Genomic DNA, 24158 nt, shown 5'->3' on the forward strand with positions numbered 1-24158 from the left:
AGTGGTGTCACTGTCACCCCATTTCACAGAAGAGGTCACTGAGGCACGAAAAGCTAAGAGGCCAACCGAGCTGAACCCTAACTATTCTGCTTCTTCTGAGCACCAGGAACAAGGACCCCACTGATGTGATTCTCACTCCTGCGTCCCCACTATCAAGGTGGGGTGGGTCACAGAGAGGCCCAGAGATGCAGGTTAAAGGAACAAGGGACCCCAGGAGGCTGGGTCAGGACTGTGGGCAGATGTGTCCCCTCCGGCCCAGCTCATACTGGGTCCCCATCCACCATGTTCCTCAGAGCAGCCCAGGCCCCTGGCACCTGGGGAAGGAGCAACAAAAACAGGTGGTTCTGGGAAGTACCGTTTACTAGGTCATCTTGAGTCAACCGGACTGTCCCGGGTCCACCTGCTGCAGCTGTGGCCCCAGTGTGCAGGCAGAATGAGGTAGGTGGCTGGAGGGGCGACGCGCTGTCTTCTGAGCCCTGAGCTCTCTGCGCAGCCCCTTCCTTGAAGCTTCCTGAGACAGCTGCCTTGGACCCGGGAAGTGTGTTTCCAGGGTGGCTGGGCGGCCCCGGGACTGTCTTGCTTCTAGAAGAGTCAGTCAATCTGGTGGGGAGACAGTTGGGCTGGGAACTCTAGGCCTCCCCCAGGCTGTCACCAGGGCCCAATACAGGGGCAGCAACACCTCTCACTTCCTGGGCGTGGCACCTGGAGGTCCCTGTCCTTCTGAGGTGCCGGTCAGCTGGGGAGGAGGGGCTCATGCTCTGAGGAGGTGGGGTGGTTCCTGTACATCAAGAATTGGACAGAGATCTGAGGGCTGGCGTCAAGGCTAACAGAGCAGGAGCTGTGGCCCATGTCCCCTCTTCTCACCCTCCCTCGGTACCCCCTCTCGCAGGGGAGGGGCCAGGCAGGACCCCCGGCCCTGGCTCTTGCTGTACCCTCCCCACTGCCTGCTGTCCTGGCTCCCAGTGCCCAGCCACACTCCACTCGTCTCCGAGTCCAGCCAAGGCCTTCCTCAGGTGGCCTCGCAGGCCCAGGACCTGCTGTCCAGCCACCCTACAGCACCCTGGGGTGCACCAAGCGGCTGGGCCATTTGGGGCCACTAGAGCTTGATTTTTTTTCCTTATCACATCCTGCAGGGACTCAGCAAATGTTAAAACAAGGCCCATGTTTCCTTTCTCCCAAATAATGTCCTGTTCTGCCATTCAGCAAATATTCACTGAGCACACACTGAGTGCCAGGTCACGTGGGGAGTTTTCAGATACCTGACATCATCACCCATTATCCTGGTGAGACAGCAACTGTGAACGTAGATGAGGATATGGGGACACAGGTGGATGGTCTGCGCTGTGTCACACAGCTATGAAGTCGTGGAGGAGGCAGGATTTGAACCCAGGGTTTCTGACTCTAACTCCCGTGAGGCTCCATGTTCCAGCTTGTATTCCCCTGGCCTGGATGGAGCCCTCTTTTCTATTCCTCAGGCCCTTTGCACAAGCTGTGCCTGGAACTCTCCTTCCACACCTCTGCCTGACCGACGTCTCCTCCCTCAGGCCAGCTCAAATGCCAGGACAGTCCTGAGGAGAGCACTCTTGCCATCTTTCTCTGCAGCTCTTGGTATCACTGCAAGGAAGTAACTAACTGACGATCCTGTGTGTCCTGCCTGGCTCTCCACTGAGCTCTAAGGGTCACCAGGCAAGGGCCATTCTGTTCTTGCTCACTAATGAACCTGGTGCCTGGCAAACAGGAGGTATAAGCTCTAGAATGGATTAATACGAGGAGGGAGGGAGGGAGGGAGGGATGAGTGGATGGGTAGGTTGATGGTAGGTGGGTGGGTAAGTGGGTGGATGGATGGGCAGATGGGTGGGTGGGTGGGTGCCAGGTTGCCCAGGTAGGTGGGTAAATGGTGGGATGAATGGCTAGGTAGATGGGTAGACAGGTGCTGAAGCTCCATCCCCCGCTGCTCCCCAGCCCTGGACACCTAGAAGGATATGACAGTGTCAAGCAGCAGCACGCCCAGGCTGCCCATGAGCCAGGGCAGGTGGTGCAGCAGGTAGCTGCCCTCGCTCTGGCCGACCTCGGGGTTTTTGAGCAGCACACTCAGTCCATACAGCGTGTTCCCCAGCATCACCAGCGCGAACAGCGAGTAGGAGATGCCCTGGGTTGACTTCCGCAGGAACTGGGGGCCAAGAGGGCTGGGGTTAGAGACATCAAAGACGGCTCTTGTCACTCTAGACCGTAACTGTCCACGTGTCAGTCTGCCGTGTATTACGACACTCTAAGCGGGTTTTTCACCGTGTGCCCAGCACCCAACATGCGCCTGGCATACAGACCAGCCATATCCAGGGCCAGACACCTCATCCTCGCTCCAACCACTTGACCCAAACCCTACCCGTGACTGGCGGCCCCAGGTCCTCACTCTCCAGCCCTGCCCGGACTCCTGGGGCCCGCCAGCCTCCTCACCACTGCCCTCACCTTCTCCCCTCAGCCTCCAAGCCTAGCTCCTCCCTCTCGTGTGACCTCCAATTGCCCTGGGACACACATGGGTCTCATGCAACCCTCCATGGCGGCCCTCACATGCCCATTTTCCAGAGGCAGAAACTGAGGCAGAGAGTGGACGTGACTCGCCCAAGCCAACAGTGAGGCTGGTCCCAGACCATCTGAATAAAAATTCCTGCACCAGGCTCCTTCTTAACTCAGGAGAGCTGCTCCGTTCCCTGGCACCCGCCCACCCCTACTCGGGGCTCACGTTGGTGCGGATCTGGGGCAGCCTGGACAGCAGGTACAGCACGCTGGAGATGGAGCCGATAACAAAGCCAATGATCTCCTGTTTCGTGAAGGGCTGGGTGGGGGCAGAAGAGACTGCTCAGTGGCTAGTGGGAGCTGCAGGTGCAGAGAGATCCCTCCCAGAGGGTGATCCCCCACCCCACTTGACCATGTAGCGGGGAGCCCACCCACTGTACCACCACTAACCCCACCTCACCTTATTGCCTGGCTCCACAGACAGGAGTGTCCTCCCCCGGAAGACCTCCCTCTGGGCAGCCACAGGGCTGGTGCCCCTCAGTAGTGGCATGGTACACACGGTCCCCAAGATGAACAGGAGCACAGAATTGATGGGCGCAGATACTGGTCATGAGGCAGAAGAGAAAAGCCAAGGTTAGGGATCTGAGTGGCAATAGACAGACTGGGATAGAGTCCCAGCCTCGCCCCTAAGCTTTTAGGTACTGGGTGGCCTTGGACAAGTAACCTAACCTCTTTGAGGGTTTGTATTTTTATTTTTCTTAATACCATTGAGCTATATCCCCAGCCTTTCTTATTTTTTATTTTGAGACACAGTCTCATTAATTTGCTTAGGGCTTTGCTAAGTTGGAAAGGCTGGCCTTGAACTTGTGATCCTCCTGCCTCAGCCTCTTTTTTTTTTTTTTTTTTAAGAATTTGACCTTTATTTTATTTGTTTTTATGTGGTGCTGAGGGTCAAACCCAAACCCAGGGCCTCCCTTGCTAGGCAAGTGCTCTACTCCTGAGCCACAACCCCAGTCCTGCCTCAGCCTCTTGAGTTGCTGGGATCACAGGCACGTGCCACCACTACCAGCTAACTCACCTTTTTGAGTTTTAATTCTTCATCTGTAGATTAGGTACCTTCCTCAAGGTGAAATGACGGTAGCAGGTGGCGGNGGGGGGGGGGGGGGGGGGGGGGGGGGGGGGGGGGGGGGGGGTCAGTTAGCACAAGCAGAGAGGCCAGTGAGTCTCAGTGCCCTCCTAGGAGCCTCCACTGTCTCCGTAGTGACCTGTCTATAGTGCCTTCTGAGTCCTGCTGGGCAGAGGCAGCCCGTGTGACACGTCCTCAATTCCCAGCTCTAAGGCTGGGGCCAGCCAGGCACAGAGGAGCGAGGCCATGTTTGCTGAATGAGAATTCAGTGAAGTGACCCTCCCTGTGGTCTGGGCCGGATGTGTTCGCGCCCTGACCTTCCATCTTGTTTAATTGAGGTCCAGGCTTCTAGATAAGGCCTGTGTGCGGTCGGTCAGTTTTATCAGCCTGCAGTGGGAACCCTGCTTCCTCCCCCACCCCGGGCCCCCTGGGCTGCCAGCAGAGCTCCTGACCAGAGCAGCCGCTACTCACAGAGAGAGGGCCGCTTCTTGAACTTGTAGTGGAAGTACAGCGTCAGCATCGTCAGGTCGGCCAGGACGTAATAGATAGCTGTGTAGGTCTGCAAGACAAGGGGCAGGGCCCTGGCGCTGGCTGCGGTCCCAGGAGACTGCTGCAGCCCAGCTGGGGGACCTGACTGCGTCACTTCACCTCCCTGAGCCTGTTTCCTCACCTGGAAAGGAGTCACCTACCCTGGCAGGAGAGAGCAGGCCGGCCGCGGGACCCTCTAAACATCCAGCCCCGGCAGGTACCAAGGATCCACGGCTGGCGCTACCAGGACAAAACAGAACTCGGGGGTCACGTGATGCCTTGGTTTAGCCATGAGAGCAGTCGAGGCTTTATGGTCCCTCTTGGGAAGACACTGTCTTCCTGTGATTCCCAGTTCTACCTGGCCACAGGTCATGATGACATCTGGGGTTCCCAGAGACTTCATTTCCTCAAGGGCCCCACATCCAGAAAACACGAAGAGCCCTGGGTTTGGTAAACTCATACTGCAGATGGGGAAACTGAGGCCCAGAGAGGGCAGTGACTTGCCCACTATCACACAGCACGGCAGGCAGAAGGCTCTGTCTAGGTGTGGGGTCAGGATTCTGAAGCCTGGACCTCTTCTGCTAGCTGCTCCCAAGGCCTCTCTGCCAGGGCTGTCCTTAGCTGCCCCACCTGCCCAGGGACCTGCCCACCTGCAGGGGCAGCTGGTCAGCCAGAAAGGAGCCGATGAGGTTGCAGGAATCTCCGCCAATCCAGCCGAGGAGGAACCACAGGGACAGGGCCTGGTCCATGTTGCCGGTCTTGCAGGCCTTGATGTACTGGCTACGGAAGACGAGGGGACACAGCTCAGAGGCTGGGGGCTGTGGAGCCGCCTTAGAGGGCCAGTGAGGGAACCTTCCCCAGAAGAGGTGACTGACCGTGGTACAGGGAGGCAGGGGCAGCAAGGGCCAGGAGGCCGCCCAGGAGGCCGCCCAGGAGCCCATCCTTCCTTCCTTTCTCTGCCCTTCAGAGGATTTCTACGGGGCACCCTCTTCTGGCCTGAGAGCCCTAGGGCTGCGCATCTTCTGGAGAGACCCCAGCACTTCTCAGGATCCCCTCCACGGGACCCTGGGGTCCCTGGGAACGTAGGGTTCTAAAGTTTGTGTCAGGCCCTAAGGACAACTTCATAGGTTCCCTGGATGCTCTGTTTTTTGGATCAGGACAGGGGGGTTGGAAGCAAGATGGCATTGGTGGCCAGGCCCAGGACCCTGGAGCACTTGATATGACAGGCCAGACCACAGCCTGACTGTCCTCAGAGGGCCAGCGAGGAGCGCAGGCAGGGATCCTGCCACTCTGGAACAAAGGTCCCAGGCTTTTGCTTCCCTGGATGTTTTCCCAAAGGTCACTGGTGTTGGGACCCTTTCTCTGGAACTGTGATCGGGTGGTAATATGAGCCTAAATCCCAGGGTGAGCCAGTGCTGCCACAGAGGGTCACAGGGCTCAGAGCCCTTTGTGCGTATTAGCGCCTCCAGTCCCCACAGCCCCCATGAAGTCAGGTCTATCATGGTCCTTGTCCCGGGGACCGCGGAGGTCATGTCACACGGCTTGGATTCCCACCCCGACCCAAGCCATTTGCTGCTCAAACTTCCCCTACCCGCCCCCCCCCCAGTGCTGGGGAGGGACCTGGGGCCTCCCACGTGCTGGGCAAGACCGTCACCGAGCTGCACCCTCAAGACCTCAAGCTTCTTTTGAATCATCTGCAAAGAGGAAAAAAGGAAGGACCAGCAAAGAAGAGAAGAGGGGGCTCGGGTGGCTCCATGATGGGGCTTGTGCGAGGCCCTGGGTTCCATCCTCAGCACCAAAAAGAAAAGGAAAGAGAGAAACTAAACGGCCTCTCATCCACCCGCTGCCCAAGCCCAGACCAAGAAAGCCGGGCCTGGGCCTGGCCCTTGCCACCCCCACGTCTCTTACAGCTCCCACTCCCCCCAACTCTCCAGGTCTAGCCAAGTTGGTTCCCCTCAAAGCCACCCTTCCTCTCGGGGATTTTTCTAAAACCCCAATCTTGCCAAAAGCAGCTGTCCAGTGTTCTGCTCCTCAGTAAGGACCACCTCCTCTGGCACCTCCCTGCAAGGCCCTGGAGGACCCCACCCCGACTCAGGGCTGCCTTCCCTTCACCTCAGGATGGCCTGCAGGCCCCCTCGGGGAAGGGACGGGACTGGACGGGACGCCTCTTCATCTTTCACGTCTCAGAAATAGCTCCTCCCTGGGCTTCCTCCTCAGGAGCCCTGCAGGCCCCTTCTCCTCCCTCTTACCCAACAGCCCCATCCCTCCTGGACTCAGGGGCAGCTGCCAGCAGAGGCCCAGGAGGGAGAAGGCCCTGGATGAAGGCTTACCCCCTGGCCCTCAGGCCCCTCCTAAGATGCTCTGACTTGGTTGTCTCATAAACTGCAGGAGAGTGACTTTGTCCACCCAGGGGACCCAGAGTCCTAGGAATAACTAGGAGGTGGCTGCCCTTCCGCTGTCACTTGAGGTTGCCTCCATAACCTCCAACCCCCTCACTGGTTAATCAGCCAGGCCCAGGCAGGAAGCGGAAGCCCCAGGAGCTCCCCAGATACTGCTGGGCAAGTTCTCCGGGGGACAGGTGGCCTCCCCAGCCTCCATCAGTCACCCAGCCCCGTGCAGGGTTCCTCCTGTGGCCCCTATCCCCCCCCCCCCACTGCTCACTGAGCTTCCTGGCCCCCAAGCTCCAGGCTCTCCCATCCTACTTCCCTAGATGCTCTGCAGAGGTAAGAATGCGTCCTTCCGGCTTCCCATGCTGCGGGTCTCATGGCACCTGGGAGCAGGTGACTCAGCAGAATGGAAGCCTCCAACAGGGCACTGGGGTGATTCAACAGGGAAGGGACAGTCTGTTCAATACACAATGCTGGGACAACTGGAAATCCACAGGTGTAAGAATGAAGATGAGCCCCTACCTCACACCATATATGAACTGTAACACAAATAGATCAAACAACCTAACGTAAGTCACATCTGGAAACCTCTTAGAATAAAAGGCCCAGTCTTTGGTACTTGGATTAGATATGACACCAAAAGGAAAAAAAAAAACAAAAAAACATAAAGTAGATATCATCAGATACCATGGCACACGCACGAGGACTGCTGTGATAAAACCACACAGTGCCGGGTTCTGAGGAGGATCTGGAGACAGCGGATCCCAAATACTGCTGGGGGGAATGTGAAACGAACAGCCCATTGGAAAAACAGTCCAGCAAGTCCTCAAAAGTTTAAACAAAGTTAGGCTGGCCACGGTGACAAACACCTGTGATCCCAGTGACTCAGGAGGCTGAGGCAGGAGGATCGCAAGTTCCAGGCCAGCCTCAGTAACTTAGCAAGGCCCTCAGCAAGTTAGCCAGAACCTGTCTCAAAATAAATAATAAAAGCCGGGCGCGGTGGCACACGCCTGTAATCCCAGTGGCTTGGGGAGTGGGGGCAGAGGCAGGAGGATTGCGAGTTCAAAGCCAGCCTCGGCAATTTAGTGAGGTGCTAAGAAACCCAGTGAGACCCTGTATCCAATAAAAAATATAAAATAGGGCTAGGGATGTTGCTCAGTGGTCGAGTGCTCAAGTTCAATCCCTGGCAACCAAAATAAATAAATAATAAATAAATAAATAAATAGGATGCGGCCCAGCACAGTACCACCCTTGCACCCCGCCCCCCCCAAAAAGATTAAACAGTTACTATTTGACTCAGTAATTCTAATCCTAGGAAAATTACTCAAGAAAAGTAAAAACATAAATCTCCACTAACACTTATATATGAACACACATACAACAGGAATCACAGTAACTAAAAAGGGCAATGAATGCATGAACAAAATGTGGTATGTACATAGAATGGAATATTATTCAGCTATAAAAAGGACTGAAGTACTGATACATGGTACAACATGGATGACTAACCTTCCTTTCTTCCGTCTTTCCTTCCCTCCCTCACTCTCTTCTTATCTCCCTCCTTCCAGCTGAACCCAGAAGTACTTTACCACTGAGCCACAACCACAGGCCTTTTTATTTTTTATTCTGAGACAGGATCTCACTTAAGGCCTCACTAATTTGCTGACACTGGCCTTGAATTTGATCCTCCTGCCTTGGTCTCCCAAGTTGCTGGAATTGAGATTGCAGGTATGTGTCACTGAGCCTAGCTTCTCTCTTCTCTTCTCTTCTCTTCTCTCTCTCTCTCTCCCCCTGTCTCTCTCTCTCCCCTATCTATCTATCTTCCTCTGAGAGAGGGTCCAGCTATGTTGCCCGAGCTGTCCTTAAATTCCTGGGTTCATGTGATCCTCCAGCCTCAGCCTCCCAAGCAGCTGGACAAGAGGCAGGTACCCCTGCACCAGCAACACGGATGAATCTTGAAGACCTTACTGAGTGACAGAAACCAGTGCCAAAAGTCACACACTGTATGATTCCATTTAAGTCAATGATGAAATGTCCAGCTCAAACATCTCCGTTTGCATCCTAAGTATTGTTGTATTTTATTGACTTTTAAAAATCAATTTGTTCCTCTCTCTAATATTAGTGACTCAGCACATCAATTTAAAAGGACTGTGTCCTGGGGCTGGGGCTGTAGCTCAGTGGTAGAGCGCTTGCCTCACATGTGTGAGGTACAGGGTGGGATCCTCAGCACCACATTAAAAATAAATAAATAAAGATATTGTGTCCATCTACAACTAAAAATGTTAAAAAAAAATAAAAGGACTGTGTCCTGATGGATGGAGAGTTTAGATCTCAGCAGGATTCTCTTTCTACTAGATGCGATGAATTGAGAATGAACATTAGGATTGGAGTGTGGGCTGGGGAGAGGGTGGGACACAAGGGTGAGGGATTGCCAGAAAAGACATCATGAGGGATGGGGATGTGGCTCAAGTGGTAGTGCGCTCGCCTGGCATGCGTGCGGCCCGGGTTCGATCCTCAGCACCACATACAAACAAAGATGTTGTGTCAGCCGAAAACTAAAAAATAAATATTAAAATTCATTCTCATAAGGATGTTTAAAAAAAAAAAAAAAAAAAAGACATGAAGGGTTCTTAAGCCCGCAGGAATTTATGGGATAATTTCCATCCTTAAAAGAGTTCTTTGAAGATTTTCATGCTCTCTTGTTACTAGCAGGGTCTTCTGTTGAAATAAGATAATTTTTGTGTTTGTGTACCCCAGAAGAGCAAGATAAAAAAACACAGCCATATTAGCACCATCATTTTAAGGTATCAAACTAAACAAAATGAGGTTCTGAGTGAAGGACACAGAAAAGTGGCAAGCTTTGCAAATGATGTGGATCAGATACATTGTTAAATATTATTATGTGAATGATATTTATATGCTTAACACAAGTATTTGTATAAGATACTTACATAAAACTTGACAAAGGCAATAAAATTTTACTGGCCTAGTATGCAGGGGAGCAGAGCTCCCATTAGAAATTTCTGGATTAGAAGCAATTCGTTAATTACATGAAGCATGAGGTGCCTGAATCTAAAAATATTCCCAAGCTTCATAAATTAAGGGGCTCATTTTTTTTTTTCTGAAAAAACAATAAAATCAAGGGACAAAATTCAGGGCATATAATGAAGATGCTGCTATCTAGTTTCATTAAATAAAAAGATTTATGCAAATATTAGATATTAAAATATACATATGTTTCATTATCCAACCCTCCCCATAGCACAATTTCCTTGAAAAATGCTTATCTTATTGAGTTATTATCCAGGTTTATATCCCCATGGGGTTTAAGGAAAGGCCTAGAAAGTTTGATAAACACTTAAAACACGGCTCCTCTCGCTGTAGTGACAAGAATGCCAAAAGAGGAAAGAGACAGACATTGCATTTTTCGTCAAATACTGAAATACAGGTCACCTATGAAACCCAATTTTCCCCCAGGAGCTTCTGGGAAGTGGCTTGATGTACTTGATAGAGATCTGAGCATTTTTTATTGTGTGGGTGGGTGGCTCTGTGTGTGTGCACTTGCACATTTTAGACAAAACGTGCCATCCTGTTCTCGGTGCCCTGGGCTTCCTGGCAAACTGACCACAGTCCCTCCCCCGATGGCACTGAGCAGGCGTATCCAGCACTGTGGCGTGCGGGTGTCGGGCAGGCAGTCTCCCACGGCCTCGTTTTCTCCATCCCCAGCTATCCTCGGGGTTCTTTGAGGCCGTTCATATGAAAATTCCGAGTTGACTCTTTTAGAAACGCCACCAATTTTAACCACCTACTTATCCAACAGCGAACACCCGCTCACCTAACCAAGACTCTGCCTGCCAGATGTCTCGTGAGCTCGTCACCTGGACAACCTTCTGTGCTTCCTGTTTCCTCTCAGTTATGTATAAATTCCCAGCTGCTCAACAGAGTGCAGACATGACAGTATTTCGTGTCTGATGAATTGCACTGTAGATCTACTTAGAATGTCAAAGTCAAGGGGATGATTTTAAGCTGCAGTTCTCAAAATCCTTTCTCTATGAATCCCTTCATATCCTAAAAATTACTGAGGATCCTAAAGAGATTTTTGTTTGTGTGTTTGTTTGTTTAACATCGCTTGATGTTTATTCTGATGGCCAACAGTGTCCTCATGTAAAACTATGTACGATAGAAAACAATTCATAAATAAAAATTAAAATTCTGTTCAAAAAAACAAGAACTGTCCAGATCAGGCTAATCTACAGAGACAGAGAAAGGAGATGGGTGGCCGCCAGGACAGAGGGTTGGGGAAAGGAGAAGTGACTGCTGACGGGTGCGTTTCTTTTCGGGTGAGGAAATGTTCTAAGATGAATCGTGGCAGCCGTTACCCAACTCTGGATCCACTAAATCGTTGACTTATACGTTGAAATGGGTCAGCTGTACCACATGCGAATGCTCTTAACGAAGCTACTAAAACCACGGGAAGCCCCTGATCAAACCATGATCTTGGGCCTCACAATAAAGAGCAGCATCCTTTTGGTGGTGGTTGTTTTCTGGGGGTGGAACCCAGGGCCTCCGCGTGCCAGGCACACGCTCTACCATGAGCTCATTTCTTAACACTGGAGAGCAAGCCTCGGGTGGCACCTCCTTTGCTGACCTCCTTGATCTCCCCACACTGTCCAGCCAAGCGCTGTGACACTGTCCCTTGTCTCCTCCACCTGCTGTCCCCTGACGCACTCTCCCTCACACTCGAGTTCTCACCGATCCGACAGCTCCTGGCTTAGGGCCGACCTCCAGGCCCTTTCTGACTGCAACCCCCTCCTGCCCCTGCAGCCTGGGGAGGCGCCTTCTCCTCTGCTGTGAAGGCCCAAGTGTACCTTTCACTCCCCTACGTCACCCTCGCAGCAACCCAAGGGTGGCAACCTGTTCCCATTTCAGAGACGAGAAGACACCAGACTCACAGCAGCGATGTGATGGAGCTGAGTGTGGACGCTCCTGACCCCTGTGCTGTCAGGCACAGTGTCCTTGGACCCCCAAAACAGCAGTGCTCACACCACAGCTCCGTCTCCACCCCCAGACTGTCCAAGCTCCGAGGTCGAGAGCCTGCTTGCTGCCTCCAGGCCGCCAGCTCCCCACCTTCACAGCTGTGCAACCCAGGGCAAGTTCCTTTACCCCCCTGGGTTTCAGTTCCCTCATCTGTCAAATAGGGAAAGTAACTATCTCTGTCACAGGGTTGTTAAGAGGACTAGATGAGGTAAAAGCATGTCCAGCCCTTGGAACCGAGCCAGGTACACAGCAGGCACTCAATAAACTGCTGCAAATGTTCTTACGTCTCTATGGCATTGCCCAGCATGAGGCTGGACCTACTGGGGGACTCCAGGCAGCCCCTCCAGAGCTGGCTGGAAGTCAGTGAATGCAGCTGGAGGAAGAGAAGGGGGTACACCTGGCCTGGAGGCCAGCACAGCCACTGTCCCCACCCGACTCTGCCACCAGGGACTACTCACGGGAAGGTGGATGCTGCAAAGCAGAAAATGGAGATCAAGCCCAGGCCCACGCTGGCCTCGTCCCAGGCGTCCTGGGCACATTCGCCGAACACATCCCATATCCACTGGCTGGATCCATTGGGGCAGCTGGAGAAGTTGCCAGGGCCCAGTTTCCTCCGGACCATGGCTGCAGGGAGAGGGGCCCCCGCCTGCGAGGGCTGCGTGGGAGAAGGCGCTGGCGTGCAGAGCAGGCGAGGGTTGGTCCTACAGGGAGAGAGAGGAGGCCTCAGCAGTGGAAGGTCCAGCTCCTGTCCATGGTCATCCCGACCTACGTTGCCTGGGCCCAGTCATCTGCCCCTGACCAAGCCCCTGAGCCAGAAGAGGAGGAAGACACAGTTCTCCCCCACAGGATGCAATGGCCTCTGGGGACACAGATCAAATCAAGCTCTGACAACCTCAAACATGCACTGGGGGAGTGCAGGGGCTGTGGTCGGGACAGGTGCATTCACCTCCCAGCATCTCACTAGGCAGCACTTCCACCGTGGGCCAGTCTTGGCCTCTCAGGCCTTGGCCCTCTCCTAAGCAGTGGGGTAGCGACAGGGCCTGCCTTGAATGGCTGCTGTGCTGCTTAAGTGCGTTCAGACAAACAGCATGTAGAATTGGGTCCCCAGGGTGATCTTTTGTTATAACCCATAAACATTTAGGTTGATTCTGTTTTTGCTGTAAATTATTCTGGGAGGGTCTGTGAGGCCAGGCCTGTTAAGTTCATGATCTCATTGGAAGGACAGCTGCCTATGCATTGGTCAGATGGCTGGGACCCACACACAGGATGCTCAAGTCCCCCCTAGGAGCTCCTGTTGTGGCCCATGGGAATCGACGGCCACCTCCCAAGCCAGAACATGGCTGGCATAGGGGCCAGTAGAGAAGGTCCCTCCCAGGACAGAGTAGAGCCATCATGCCTGAGTGATAACCTACAGGGGAGAGGAAGCAGGGTCTGGCCAGGGCCACCTTCATCCATGACAGTCACCACCATCCTAACTGCCGGACTCTCTGCTAGGCACCTGTCCAGTATTTTCTGTGCTCAGCAGGGACCACTGATTGAGGTCAAACTAGCAGAGGGCCGTGATCTGCCAGGCCACCCAGACAGGAAGCAACGGGGCCAAGCCCAGGACGGAGACCTGCCACACCCCACTGCCTCAGATGCTTCTTGTCCCTGCTAGTGCTGCTGGCTTCTGGCAGAGGAGAAACCTGGCTTCCCCTTTTCTCGCTGTGCCAAGAGGGAGTTTCCTCACCCAGGCTGGGGGTGTGCTCCAGCCACCTCAGTTCCCACTTGTGCGGGGGGGCCCCGGGCTCCTCACAAAGCAATGCCCTGGCTGGATGCAGGGAAATGCTGAGGTCGCAGGGATGGGGCAGCGTCAGGGAGGAAAAGGAAGCGAGTCAGCTCCTTTTCTTAGGAAGCTGAGGTTCTCAGTCCAAATGTGACTAGCTGTGCTCAGAAGCCCTGGCTCTGAGGGCAAGGGCGTCCCAGGTCACTGTCTGCCCTGCTCATTGCAGTATCTCCAGGGCCAGGCTCAGGGTGGCAGAAAGCCTCCTCCTGGATCTCGGTGGCTACCCTTGATGGAAGCACATACCTGATGTCTGTCACTGGCACCCACAAGGCCACCATGGTTAACACTCGGTCCAGGTAAGAACTGCACCTCTGCGATGCCACAGGCATTTAAAATCCAGTCCTTTTGCTCCCCAGCCAGCCCCTCACCTGGACTGCCTCCCTCGTCCTCCCCCGTGGATTCTAAGCATGCCCCTGCAGTGCATCACGTGTCAGCACATGGTCATTAGAAGGCACACACTCAGATAGTAACCTTCAGGGAACACTGACCCATTTTACAGATGAGGATGAGTGGACTTGGGCAAGTGAGTTAATCTGTCTGAGCCCATCTATAAAACAGGGCTAATGACACTCCATCCTTGGGGTGGCTGGGGTGACGAAATGCACATGACCCTCTCGGTCCATGTCTGATCCAACACAGGCTAATGTCTGATGTAAACAAGAGAGTCCAGTATCTTGACCACCCTGGGGCCTCTTGCTCACTCCCTCCTTTCACCAGATTAAGACAGAAATAGGGTGGACAGGGATTCTGGGTTCCCGCAGGACCCTCTGCTCAGCTTCTTAAAGAATCCCGGTGCACACGATGCACTTTGAGAAAGGCTGGGCTGGAGACAGCATCTCTAGCCCCACCCAAACCTTCTCCTGGATCCCAAGGGAAGACAGAGAGATGACTTCCCACCAAAGCAGAGCAAGTGTCCACCTTGGTTTACCGGATCAAGCTAAAGTCCTTGAGGGCAAGGCCCCAAGACACCAGAACTGCCCTCTTAACTTTATCTCCTGCTCCAAGTCCTCAAAGAGTCATTTCAGGGTTAGACATCTTCACATGCTTTCTCTTTCCCTAATAAGGCCCTTATCACCCTTGAAGGCCTGGCAAAGACATACTATGAGCCAGTTCTGAACTGCCCTATCCAAGAGGCCTAGCAAGAGGTAGCCAGACAGGACCTGCCTCCTTCCCTGCCATAGGCCACACACGAAGAAGGCTTACCCACAGACCTCAGCCAACCACTGCTGTTTACACGCGCTCTTCTCCCTTAACCTGGTTGTGTACTTCCTATTCTCACAGCCTGTGACACCAAGTGCACAGTAAATGTTGACAGGGAGAGAAAGGAAACAGGAGGCAGGAAAAGAGAATCATAAAGGAGGAGAAAGAGAGAAAAAAGAGAAAAGAGAAAACAAAAGGAAAGAAGGGCAATGTTGTGATCTCAGAGGGCCTGGGATGGAGGGCAAGAGCTAACCTGCCTGCTGCCTGCCAGAGCTGGATGAGATAACCCAGAGCCAGCCGTTAGAAGGGTGCTCAGCACAAGGCACACACTCGGATAGTAACCTCTAGGGATGGCTATTTGTCTGCTCTTGCTATCCCACTCCCACCCCACTCTAACCCACCCGGGTCCCAGGCACAGAGTAGCCTTCAGTAAGCTGAATGGACAAGACCCTGGCCAGTCCTCACATATCTAAACCCACACTCCCCCAGCACACACGTGGACCCTTGCTCTAAGTATGGCGTGGGAGGGGCCCATCTGGGCTCCCCTCCCTGCATACCTGGGCAGAATGTGGCTTGAGGATTCCACCCACTCCAAGCCTCCGGAGCGGCGGCCACAACTCCCTCCTGGTGACTCAGCCTGGCGCGGGCCGCCTGTTTAGAAGGATAATGACAGGGCGGCCGCTGGGGCCAGCGCCGCGAGCCCCCCTCGCCCGGCCCGCCCGGGGGAAAACAAAGCCATCGGAAGCCAGGGGGCCCGTCGACCGCGACCAGCAGGTGAAAGAGGACTCAGACCCCAAACACTGGCCAGGCCAGCCCAAGAAGCCGTGGTGATCGCCCCCGAGGTGGGGGCGACCGGGGCCCTGAGGGCTACCCAGTGCCGGCCCGGTGTCTCGCCCCAGGATCTCGTGCCACAGGAGGGGACAGAAGCCCGGGACCGTGCAGAGGCTGGAGTGAGATGCTGGAAAGACGTGCAGAAAGCACCAAGAGTCCCGACCCCCAGCCTTGGGGTCCGCTGTCAGCCCCCAGCCACCTCACCAGGTCGAGATCCGCCGCGGGACCAGGCTTCTGGGTTTGGTCCCAGCCTGGGTCAGCTGACAGAGCGCCGTCGCCAGGTCCCCAGAGCCGCGCGGCTCCGCCTCTTACGCCGCGCACTTGGCAGACGGTCCCTGGAGGCGTCTCGGCGCGGCGTGTGTGCGCCGGAAAGCACCGCGCGCCCTGGCCTCGCTCCCTTACCCCCGCTCCCTTACCCCAACGCTCCTCCCACGTTGTAGGCGGTGCCCGCCAGTGCGCAAGCGCAGTCCCATGCTGCTCATAGCGTCCCGAGCCGTGGGCCGCGCTGCGGTCCGCACTGCGAGTGGTTTGGATCGGTCGGGCGCTCTCACTGTCATCATGTCCCAGCCACCGCCGTCTCCTCGGGCTGCCTCGGGCGCCCGGGCCCGACCTGCCACGGTGCTGGGCACCATGGAGATGGGTCGCCGCATGGACGCGCCCGCCAGTGCCACGGCAGTGCGCGCCTTCTTGGAGCGCGGCCACACCGAACTGGACACGGCCTTCATGTACTGCGACGGCCAGTCTGAGAACATCCTGGGTGGCCTGGGGCTCGGGCTGGGCGGCGGCGATTGTCGAGGTAACAGTCGCGCCGGACCTTACCCCGCCGGGTGCAGAGCTCAATCCCTCCTCCCCTAGCGGTGCAGTGGCCGCGGTGGTCATCGATGCCCCAAGCCCCTCCCTGCCTCGCCCGGCTCTGTGAACTCCAGGCTCCTCAGGCCATCTAGCTTCAGACAACTGAATAGTGCTTTACTTCCTTTCCTCTTCTCTGGTAGCTGCAATCTCGGTGGCCCCCATCCTGTATCCATGCACGCCACGAGCACCCTTTTCTCTTTCTGGTCTTTGACCAGTCCCTAGACTTTGTCCTTTGCATCTGGCAGTGCCTCTGGAGCTCACGGAGAACTGTAGAAATGCCAAGGGCCCAGTTGAAGAAGTAAGGGTGGTGAGGTCTGGGGGTGAGAATAAGGCTTCTGTGTCTGCTCTGTGCCAGGCTTTGTCATGCCTTTGTGGGAGGGGAAGGTGACCAAGCCACTGAGGGCTCTGAGTCCAGTGGGGCAAATGAAGCAACCATTGCACTATGGGGTGCAGAAGAGAGCACTTTAGGGGAGGCAGTAGGGAGGGCTCAGAGAACATGATCTGAGCATTAAAGGGTCATTAGCACTTTCCTTGAAGGAGAATAAGAGAAAGGGCATCCGAGGCACAGGGCAGAGCTGGGCAGAAGACAGCTTGGGAATGCAAAGTTCATGGTATGTGGAGGGATGGCCACATGTGGCTTGACAGGGATGCTATGTGAGTGGGGACTGCCCCTCATTAGCTCGGTGCCACTGGAAGTGCCCAGGAAAGTGCCTGGCCTCCTCTTTACCATCCTGAGGCTCCTCCTTCCCATTCCTGAGGAGTGGTCTCTCTGGGCCCTCCTTGTCTTCACAACTTGGTGGATCTAGAGAGACAGATGGGAATGTGTCTCAGGCCACGCTTTCTCGTTCATTGGCTCCCTCTCACTGATAATGCAGATTTTGTTTCTGGATTGGTTTTTCTTCTCCAGTCCTTACCTGCTTCCTTCTTTGAGGCCCGGGATTCACTGGACCAAAGTCCTCAGACCAGACTTGAGGCAAAGTTCACACAAGAATGCCTGAGGGGGTGGGGGGCTATGGGCGAAGAAACTGTGGACTTTTCTCCCATATCCAGAATGATCAGGGTCAACCTGGTGAGTTGACTTTGCCAAGTATGAAAAATGCAGAATCTCTCCACTCTTCAGTCTAGATAGCTGGGATGCTTTACAGGGGGAGGAACAGGGTTAAGTTAGCTCATGCCAAGTTGCTTGGATGGCAGAACACGGTCGTTCTCATGGGGGTATTGCCTCTGCAGTGCACGGTGGCTGTGGCAGGTCTGAGAGTCTGGAAGGGAGAGGGATTCTGCCTGCTGTTCAGTCTCCCTCTCTCTTTCAGATTGGTCCATGCCAGGGGCTCACATTCAGGTGCCACCATCTCTTAAATACTGCAATGGCCTATTTACTGGTCTCCTGCTTCCAGGCCTGCTCTCCAGAGTTCCTTCTCCATCCTGCAGAGGGAACTAGCTGGATGGTTCACACCCAAGAAAACATGGGAATGATCAAGCCCAGATTCAGTGGGATGGTACTTGAGGTGGAGTCTGTGTCCCCATCTCTTGTCTCATGTCCCCTGCCCTGGAATTGACAGGCTTATAACTCAGAATTGGACCTGTGCTGCCTCACAGCTGTGTTTTCTTACCTCTGTGACTTTATGTCCCCAGGCTTGTCCTTTGTTGGCTAAGACTCACTCTTGGGCACTCCACTTGAGATCATCCCTGGAGAAAGCCTCCCCTGGATTCCAGGATTGGCCTCGTGCCTCTCTTTGGGTTCCTGTGGCACCATGCACATTTCTCCTACTGCACCTAACCATACCGTAGTGACACCCTCTAGACTGTGACTTCCACAGGGCAGAGATCAGTGTGCTTAGTTCATTGCTGCCCCTAAGTCTCTAGCACAAGGCCTGGCAAAACCAGCAGTTTGGTGACTAATGATGGTGATTGGAACAAAGGTGAATATTGAGACCTTAGACATTAATTACTACTCATGACATCCATGTGGAGACAGTTACATTATTGTCACCCCATTTTACAGATTAGGGAATTGAGACTCAGGGAACTTAAGTAATTTAGCCAGTTATATGTCCACTAAGTGGCTCTAGTAAGTCTCTTAACCATTACATTCTTCTCCAAGTGAAAATTGCCACCAAAGCCAACCCTTGGGATGGAAAGTCACTGAAGCCTGACAGTCTCCAGTCCCAGCTGGAGACATCACTGAAGCGGCTGCAGTGTCCCCGAGTGGACCTCTTCTACTTGCATGCACCGGACCACGGCACCCCCGTGGAGGAGACGCTGCGTGCCTGCCACCAGCTGCACCAGGAGGTGAGGGTGGCCCCAAACTCTGGGCGGTCACCTATGCTCCGCTCCTCATCTTGGCACTACCAGGAGAATGGAGGCACCTGGGCACCCAGAGCAGAGCGGGGGACACACCCTCCACCCCAGTGCCCCCTTCCTGGTCTCCTGGTTCTGACTGTGTTCTCGCCCCCACAGGGCAAGTTCCTGGAGCTTGGCCTGTCCAACTATGCCGCCTGGGAGGTGGCTGAGATCTGTACCCTGTGCAAGAGCAACGGCTGGATCCTGCCGACCGTGTACCAGGTGAGGCTCCCTGGTGTGCCAGGGCTGCAGAGGCCCCGGGCTCCAGGGCTCTGCTGCTCCCAGGTTTCCCTGCCCCTCTGACTGGCCCCTGTGCCCTCTACCTATCAGCCACACCCCTGCTCAGAGCCTGTGGGAGGCTCCCAGGTGCCCTCAGACCGAGCTCCCCAGCCTGCCCTGGGCACGAGCTTGCTTCGTGCTTCAGTGCGCACCTTGATCCCTTCCTTCCATGCCCCGCTCCCTGGGAGAGGTGCTCAGGTCTCAGTTAAGTGGCTCTTCCTCTGGGAGCCCCTCCTCACAGTCCCAGGAGCCTCCAGTCGTCAAACCTCATATGTACCCACTGTGATCTTGTAATTCTCTTTGTCTTTTGGAGGGAGAGATTCTGGGGACTGAGCTCAGGACACTTTACCATTGAGCTACATCCCTAGCCCTTTTTATTTTTATTTTTTTAAACATCTGTTTTTTGTTTGTTTGTTTTTTTACTTGTAGTTGGACACAATACCTTTATTTTTACGTGGTACTGAGTGGAACCCAGGGCCTCGCGCATGCTAGGCAAGCACTCTATCGCTGAGCCACAACCCCAGCCCCACCAGTCCTTTTTATTTTAATTTTTTTATTTTTTAGTACTGGGTATCTAACCCAGGGGCTTAATGAGCCACATTCCCAGCCCTTTTTATTTATATACTTTTTTGAGATAGGGTCTCACTAAATTGCTAAAGCTGGCCTTGAACTTGCCATCCTCCTGCCTCAGCCTCCTAAGTCACTGAGATTATAGTGTGTGCCACTAGCCTCAGATTTTCTTATTTTTAGTTGTATTGGGGATAAAGCACATTCATTATACATGCTAGGCAAATGCTCTACCACGGAGCTACCCCCCAGCCTTTTGTCTGTTTTTTAAAAATTTGATTATAATATCTCTTAGAGGCAGAGATTTTGCCAGGCTTGTCAGTAGTTGTAAATCCAGTATCCAGCCCATAGAATGGGACCAATAGATATTTATTGAATGATAAATGAAGGACAGTTTCTCTTCTCTGGGCCCAACACTTCTCTTCACTTCATACCAATACTAGTGTTTAGAAATAATTGCTGAATCCTGGATGTTCTGGTTCACACTTGTAATCCTGGCTACTCTGGAGGCTGAGGCAGGAGGATCCCAAGTTTGAGGCCAGCCTGGGCAACTTAGTGAGACCCCATCTCAAATAAAATAAAAAGGGCTGGGGATATAGCTCAGTGGTAGAGTACTTTCCTAGTATGAGGCCTTGGGTTCAATCTACAGTATTAGGGGGGCGGGGGGAGAGAGAAAGAGAGAGAGAGAGGGAGGGAGGGAGGGAGGGAGAGAGAGGGAGGAAGAGGAAGGAAGGAAAGAGGGAAAGAAGGCCTAGGGGCAGGAAAGACTGGGCTGGTGTGGACTTAGAGTCATACAAGAACAAGACGGTGGCACACACTATGCTCCCAACTACTCTGTGGGCTCAGACAGTAGGAGCACTTGAGCCCAGGAGCTCAAGGCTGTCTGAGCCACATAGCAAGACCCTGTCTCTTAAAACAAACAAATATAAAACAGCTCAAAAAATTTTAAAAAATGTTTTTAATAAAAGGAAGGCTGGGTTCCTTTCCTTGATACACCCACCTTCTCCAACTGCCCCTTCTCCCTGCAGGGCATGTACAACGCCACCACGCGGCAGGTGGAAACAGAGCTCTTCCCCTGCCTCAAGCACTTTGGACTGCGATTCTATGCCTACAACCCTTTGGCTGGTATGGGCTGCCCTGGGACAGGGCCCTCTGGGGGGGAGGGGGTGGGCATTCCTGGCCCTGTCTCTGCCTATTCCTGCCCAGGTAGATGCCCAGCCCAGGCCCTGGGAAGTAGAGGGGGCTTTGACAGATGCTGGGCTTCACCCCTCGTCCCTCCTGGGTCCCTCCTGCTCCTCAGTCCATATCTGTGAGGGGTGTCAGCCCTGGGAGCGGCCTGGGCTGGGGTGTGATGCATGCTTCCGCAGGGGGCCTGCTGACCGGCAAGTACAAGTACCAGGACAAGGACGGGAAACAACCGCTGGGCCGCTTCTTCGGGAACAGCTGGGCTGAGACCTACAGGAATCGGTGAGCCACCTGTCTGCATCAGGACCGGTAGGGTGGAAGGTCCCTTTGGTCTGAAATGAAGTTCCAGATGTTTCCTGGGTCAAGACTTTCCTTGTACTTAATCTCTTAATCCCTCTAAGAATGACCAAACCCTCTGCCAGGCTTTTTATTTTCTTGTGGCCTCTATGAGGATCCCAGGGCCATGTGGTCAGTCATCCTCTGTGAGGACCCCAGGGCCATGTGGTTGTCACGTCAGAGATCTTCCCTGAGGAGCAGCTGCTGAGAAGGAAGAAAGTACCCAGATGAAGGCCCAGGAGGCCTGGGGCTGGATCTTGCCCTTGCACTAGCTGTGTGCTTCACTGGGGAAAAGAAAGGCAGGTGTACGTGCTCTCAAGAATAAAGATGTCATTGATGTCTGATGAGGCAGCCAGCAGCCTGGGCGGAGTAGGAAGCCACTGTCAGGGAGGACTTGGGCCTTCACTGCTTCAGGCCTTGAGGGGCAGCCACCCTGGTGGGCTTTTTGACTGTGACTCCCAGCATGACCCTCAAGGTTCTGACCCCTGTGTCACCTCCCCACCTGCTCAGCTTCTGGAAGGAGGACCACTTCAAGGCCATTGCCCTGGTGGAGAAGGCCCTGCAGGCCACCTATGGCACCAGCGCCCCCAGCATGACCTCGGCCGCCCTGAGGTGGATGTACCACCACTCGCAGCTGCAGGTGACTAGCTCTCCCTGAGGCACAGCTTCTGCCCTTTTACGGGACCCAAAATTATCTTTGGGTGATTTCTAGAGTGTGTTTTGTCTTTTCCTCTGAAAGCTCTCCTCCTTCCTAAGGAGAGTGTTACAAACGTGGATTGAATTATCACTTATTAGGAAGCATCCCAGTTTTATTGAGAAGGAAACTCTAGCTTGCACAGGTGTTAAAGGGGTAGACATCGAAACACAGCTTTACCTCTGCAACCCCTGGGTCTCGCTCCTCTGGTGGGAGCTCCCAGTCTGCCTTGTGAAAAATCCCTCCAGCTTTGGCCTTAGGAGTTGCTCATCATGTGACATCCATGTCCCTCATGCTCAGTAAACAGGGCCTAAGTGTGCTATGTGATTTTTTCTTTCTCATAACCACATTGAAAATGGGGAACAAGAGTGACTCTCAGAGAGGTTAATAATGAAGCTGTTTGCCCAGCTGTTGGGTAGCAGAACTTACTTAGGTCTCTAGATGAGCAGGGGATGAAGAGAAGAGAAAAGAAGGTATAGAGTTTCCTAGGTGTGACTGTTGAAGGCACCTTCAGTTCCTTCTGGATGTAGAGGATATGAATAAAGATTGGGCTGAGGGTAGAGCTCAGTGGGTAGAGTGCTTGCTTTGCATGCACAAGGCCCTGGGTTCAGTCCCCAGCACTACAAAAAAAAAAAAAAAGAATAAAGATCCCAAATCTTGGCAGGGGTGGGGCAGGGAGGGACATGCGACTGGAGCCACTGGACAGTAGAAGCCTGCTAAAGTCTGGCCTTCTCCCTTACAGGGCGCCCAGGGGGACGCGGTCATCCTGGGCATGTCCAGCCTGGAGCAGCTGGAGCAGAACTTGGCTGCAGCTGAAGAAGGGCCCTTGGAACCAGCTGTTGTGGATGCTTTTGATCAAGCCTGGCACCTGGTTGCTCATGAGTGTCCCAACTACTTCCGCTAGGCCCTGACATGGCTCAGGGTACCAAAGACTTTTCTATCTCCTCTCTTGTTCTCTCACTCTGGCCAGTCTTTGCCTTAAGCTGACTTAGCATGGTCTTTCCTGGTTGTTTTGATCATGCAGTATTTTTCTAGATTCCTGCCTTCTCCCTGCCGCCTCTGTGATGAGAGGGTGCTGGAGCCGAGGCCCACACCAGCATTTCCTGTCTGAACAGAGCAGGCACTCGGCTTGGCTGCAGCTCGGACCTGGGCAGAACCACAGGCTCATCTTCTGCTGCTCATCAAGAGGAGTTTCCCACCTGCCTGGGGACCTGCAAAAGGGGCTGGCACCATGAGCTGGGGTCTCCAGAGAGCAAAGGAAGTGGGAAGGTCTCAGGAACATGCTGCCCTTGTAAGGGTCTCCTCGCCTGATCTCCAGCCTGATTGCCCAGTCTTTTACTGGTGATAGAAAAACGGGCCATGCACCCCGGAAGTAGTTTCCGCTCATTCAGAATCAACTCACTCAATAGAAACGACAGTCTGGGCAAATGCTACCATTCGTGTCAACACTAAGAAGAATAAATAAGTGTCTCAGGATGCTGTGGACCTCTCTCTTTGTTTCTGAAATGAGGTCCTGCTGTTTCACCCACAGGGGCCTCAAACTCCTGGGCTCGCGCAACCCTCCCACCCAGTCCTCAGGAGCAGCTGGGCTGCAGGGGCACACGCTCTCAGTCTCAGCAATGGCTTTGCTCTTGTCTTAGTGAAGCCTCTTGCCAGGTCATCCTTGGGATGTTTGGCCTTCACTTTGAGCCTCCTGTTGGAGGTGGGGACACAGCGGTATTATAGTTTGGATCTGGAATGTGCCCCAAAGGCTCATGTGTTGAAGGCTTGGTCCCCACTGTTGGAAACTAGGAGGTGGGCCCTAGTTAAAGAAGGTAGGACACTGGGCATGAACCCTTGAAGGGTGTACTGGGAACGAGGCCCCTTTCTCTTTCTCTTCTGGCCTCCATGTGGCTGGCAGCCTTGCTCCGCCATTGCTCTTGTCCTGACGTTCAGCCTAGCTGCAGCCCAGAGTAACAGGAACAGAAACCTTGAAATCATGAACCCAAAATAAACCTTTCCTCCTTTTAAGTTGTTTTTCTCAGGCATTTTGTCATGACTCCTACCTGCAGCCAGGGTCCCCATTCCCTTGACAGATGTCTCATCCAAACAGGAGGCAACAAAGGCCTGAGAAGAAAATCCCAGGTCTGGTGGTTGCTGTTTATCTATTTCCATGTGGCAAATCCCTGTAGCTGTGGGAGGGTTGGGAGCACAGGTTGTGGGACAAGTGGTGGCTGTCAGTCAGCAGTGAGAGCCCCCTCTGGGAATGATGAGAGGGGCTCAACTGGGAAATCCCATGTGCTGTCTAGAGGGAGACACCCTGCAGATGACAATGGCGAAATCATCATCTTGCAGTACTGGGAATGGATCCCAGGGGTGGGATCCACTGAGGAGCTAAACCCCTAGCCTTTTTATTTTTTAATTTATTTTGAGACAGGGTCAGTCTCCCTAAGTTGTGGATGCTGGCCTGGAACTTGA

The 24158-nt window shown here is 53.9% G+C and overlaps 2 protein-coding genes across 10 annotated transcripts; one reads left to right on the forward strand and one right to left on the reverse strand.

The window, feature by feature from the left end:
• Nucleotides 1–342: 342 nt before the first annotated feature.
• Nucleotides 343–15800, reverse strand: Slc66a1 (solute carrier family 66 member 1). Of its 7 annotated transcripts, none has more exons than XM_048816218.1 (10): nucleotides 15653–15795; nucleotides 15175–15268; nucleotides 12051–12293; nucleotides 5044–5190; nucleotides 4819–4948; nucleotides 4112–4199; nucleotides 2975–3117; nucleotides 2741–2833; nucleotides 1985–2186; nucleotides 343–804 (listed from the first exon to the last, which is right to left on the reverse strand). In XM_048816218.1, the coding sequence occupies exons 3-9, from the start codon at nucleotides 12212–12214 to the stop codon at nucleotides 1992–1994; spliced, it is 960 nt and encodes a 319-aa protein (XP_048672175.1). In that variant the 5' UTR covers nucleotides 12215–12293; nucleotides 15175–15268; nucleotides 15653–15795; the 3' UTR covers nucleotides 343–804; nucleotides 1985–1991. The 7 variants fall into 7 exon arrangements, 6 of the variants coding, with proteins under 6 accessions (XP_048672175.1, XP_048672173.1, XP_015341099.1 ...); XM_048816216.1 differs by having other exon boundaries at nucleotides 1985–2170; nucleotides 15653–15789; XR_007352221.1 differs by lacking the exon at nucleotides 343–804 and adding an exon at nucleotides 4330–4408 and having other exon boundaries at nucleotides 2082–2170; nucleotides 15653–15800.
• A 91-nt stretch (nucleotides 15801–15891) lies between these two features.
• Akr7a2 (aldo-keto reductase family 7 member A2) lies at nucleotides 15892–23177 on the forward strand. Of its 3 annotated transcripts, none has more exons than XM_015485610.2 (8): nucleotides 15892–16244; nucleotides 18402–18589; nucleotides 18758–18862; nucleotides 20515–20611; nucleotides 20854–20953; nucleotides 21518–21647; nucleotides 22444–22623; nucleotides 22737–23177. In XM_015485610.2, exons 1-7 carry the CDS (start codon nucleotides 15920–15922, stop codon nucleotides 22603–22605), a joined length of 1107 nt encoding a protein of 368 aa, XP_015341096.1. In that variant the 5' UTR covers nucleotides 15892–15919; the 3' UTR covers nucleotides 22606–22623; nucleotides 22737–23177. The 3 variants fall into 3 exon arrangements, with proteins under 3 accessions (XP_015341096.1, XP_015341097.1, XP_015341095.1); XM_015485611.2 differs by having other exon boundaries at nucleotides 22817–23177; XM_015485609.2 differs by having other exon boundaries at nucleotides 22444–23177.
• Nucleotides 23178–24158: the final 981 nt, after the last annotated feature.

This window comes from Marmota marmota, unplaced genomic scaffold (assembly GCF_001458135.2).
Source record: "Marmota marmota marmota unplaced genomic scaffold, marMar, whole genome shotgun sequence".
NCBI lineage: Eukaryota > Metazoa > Chordata > Mammalia > Rodentia > Sciuridae > Marmota > Marmota marmota.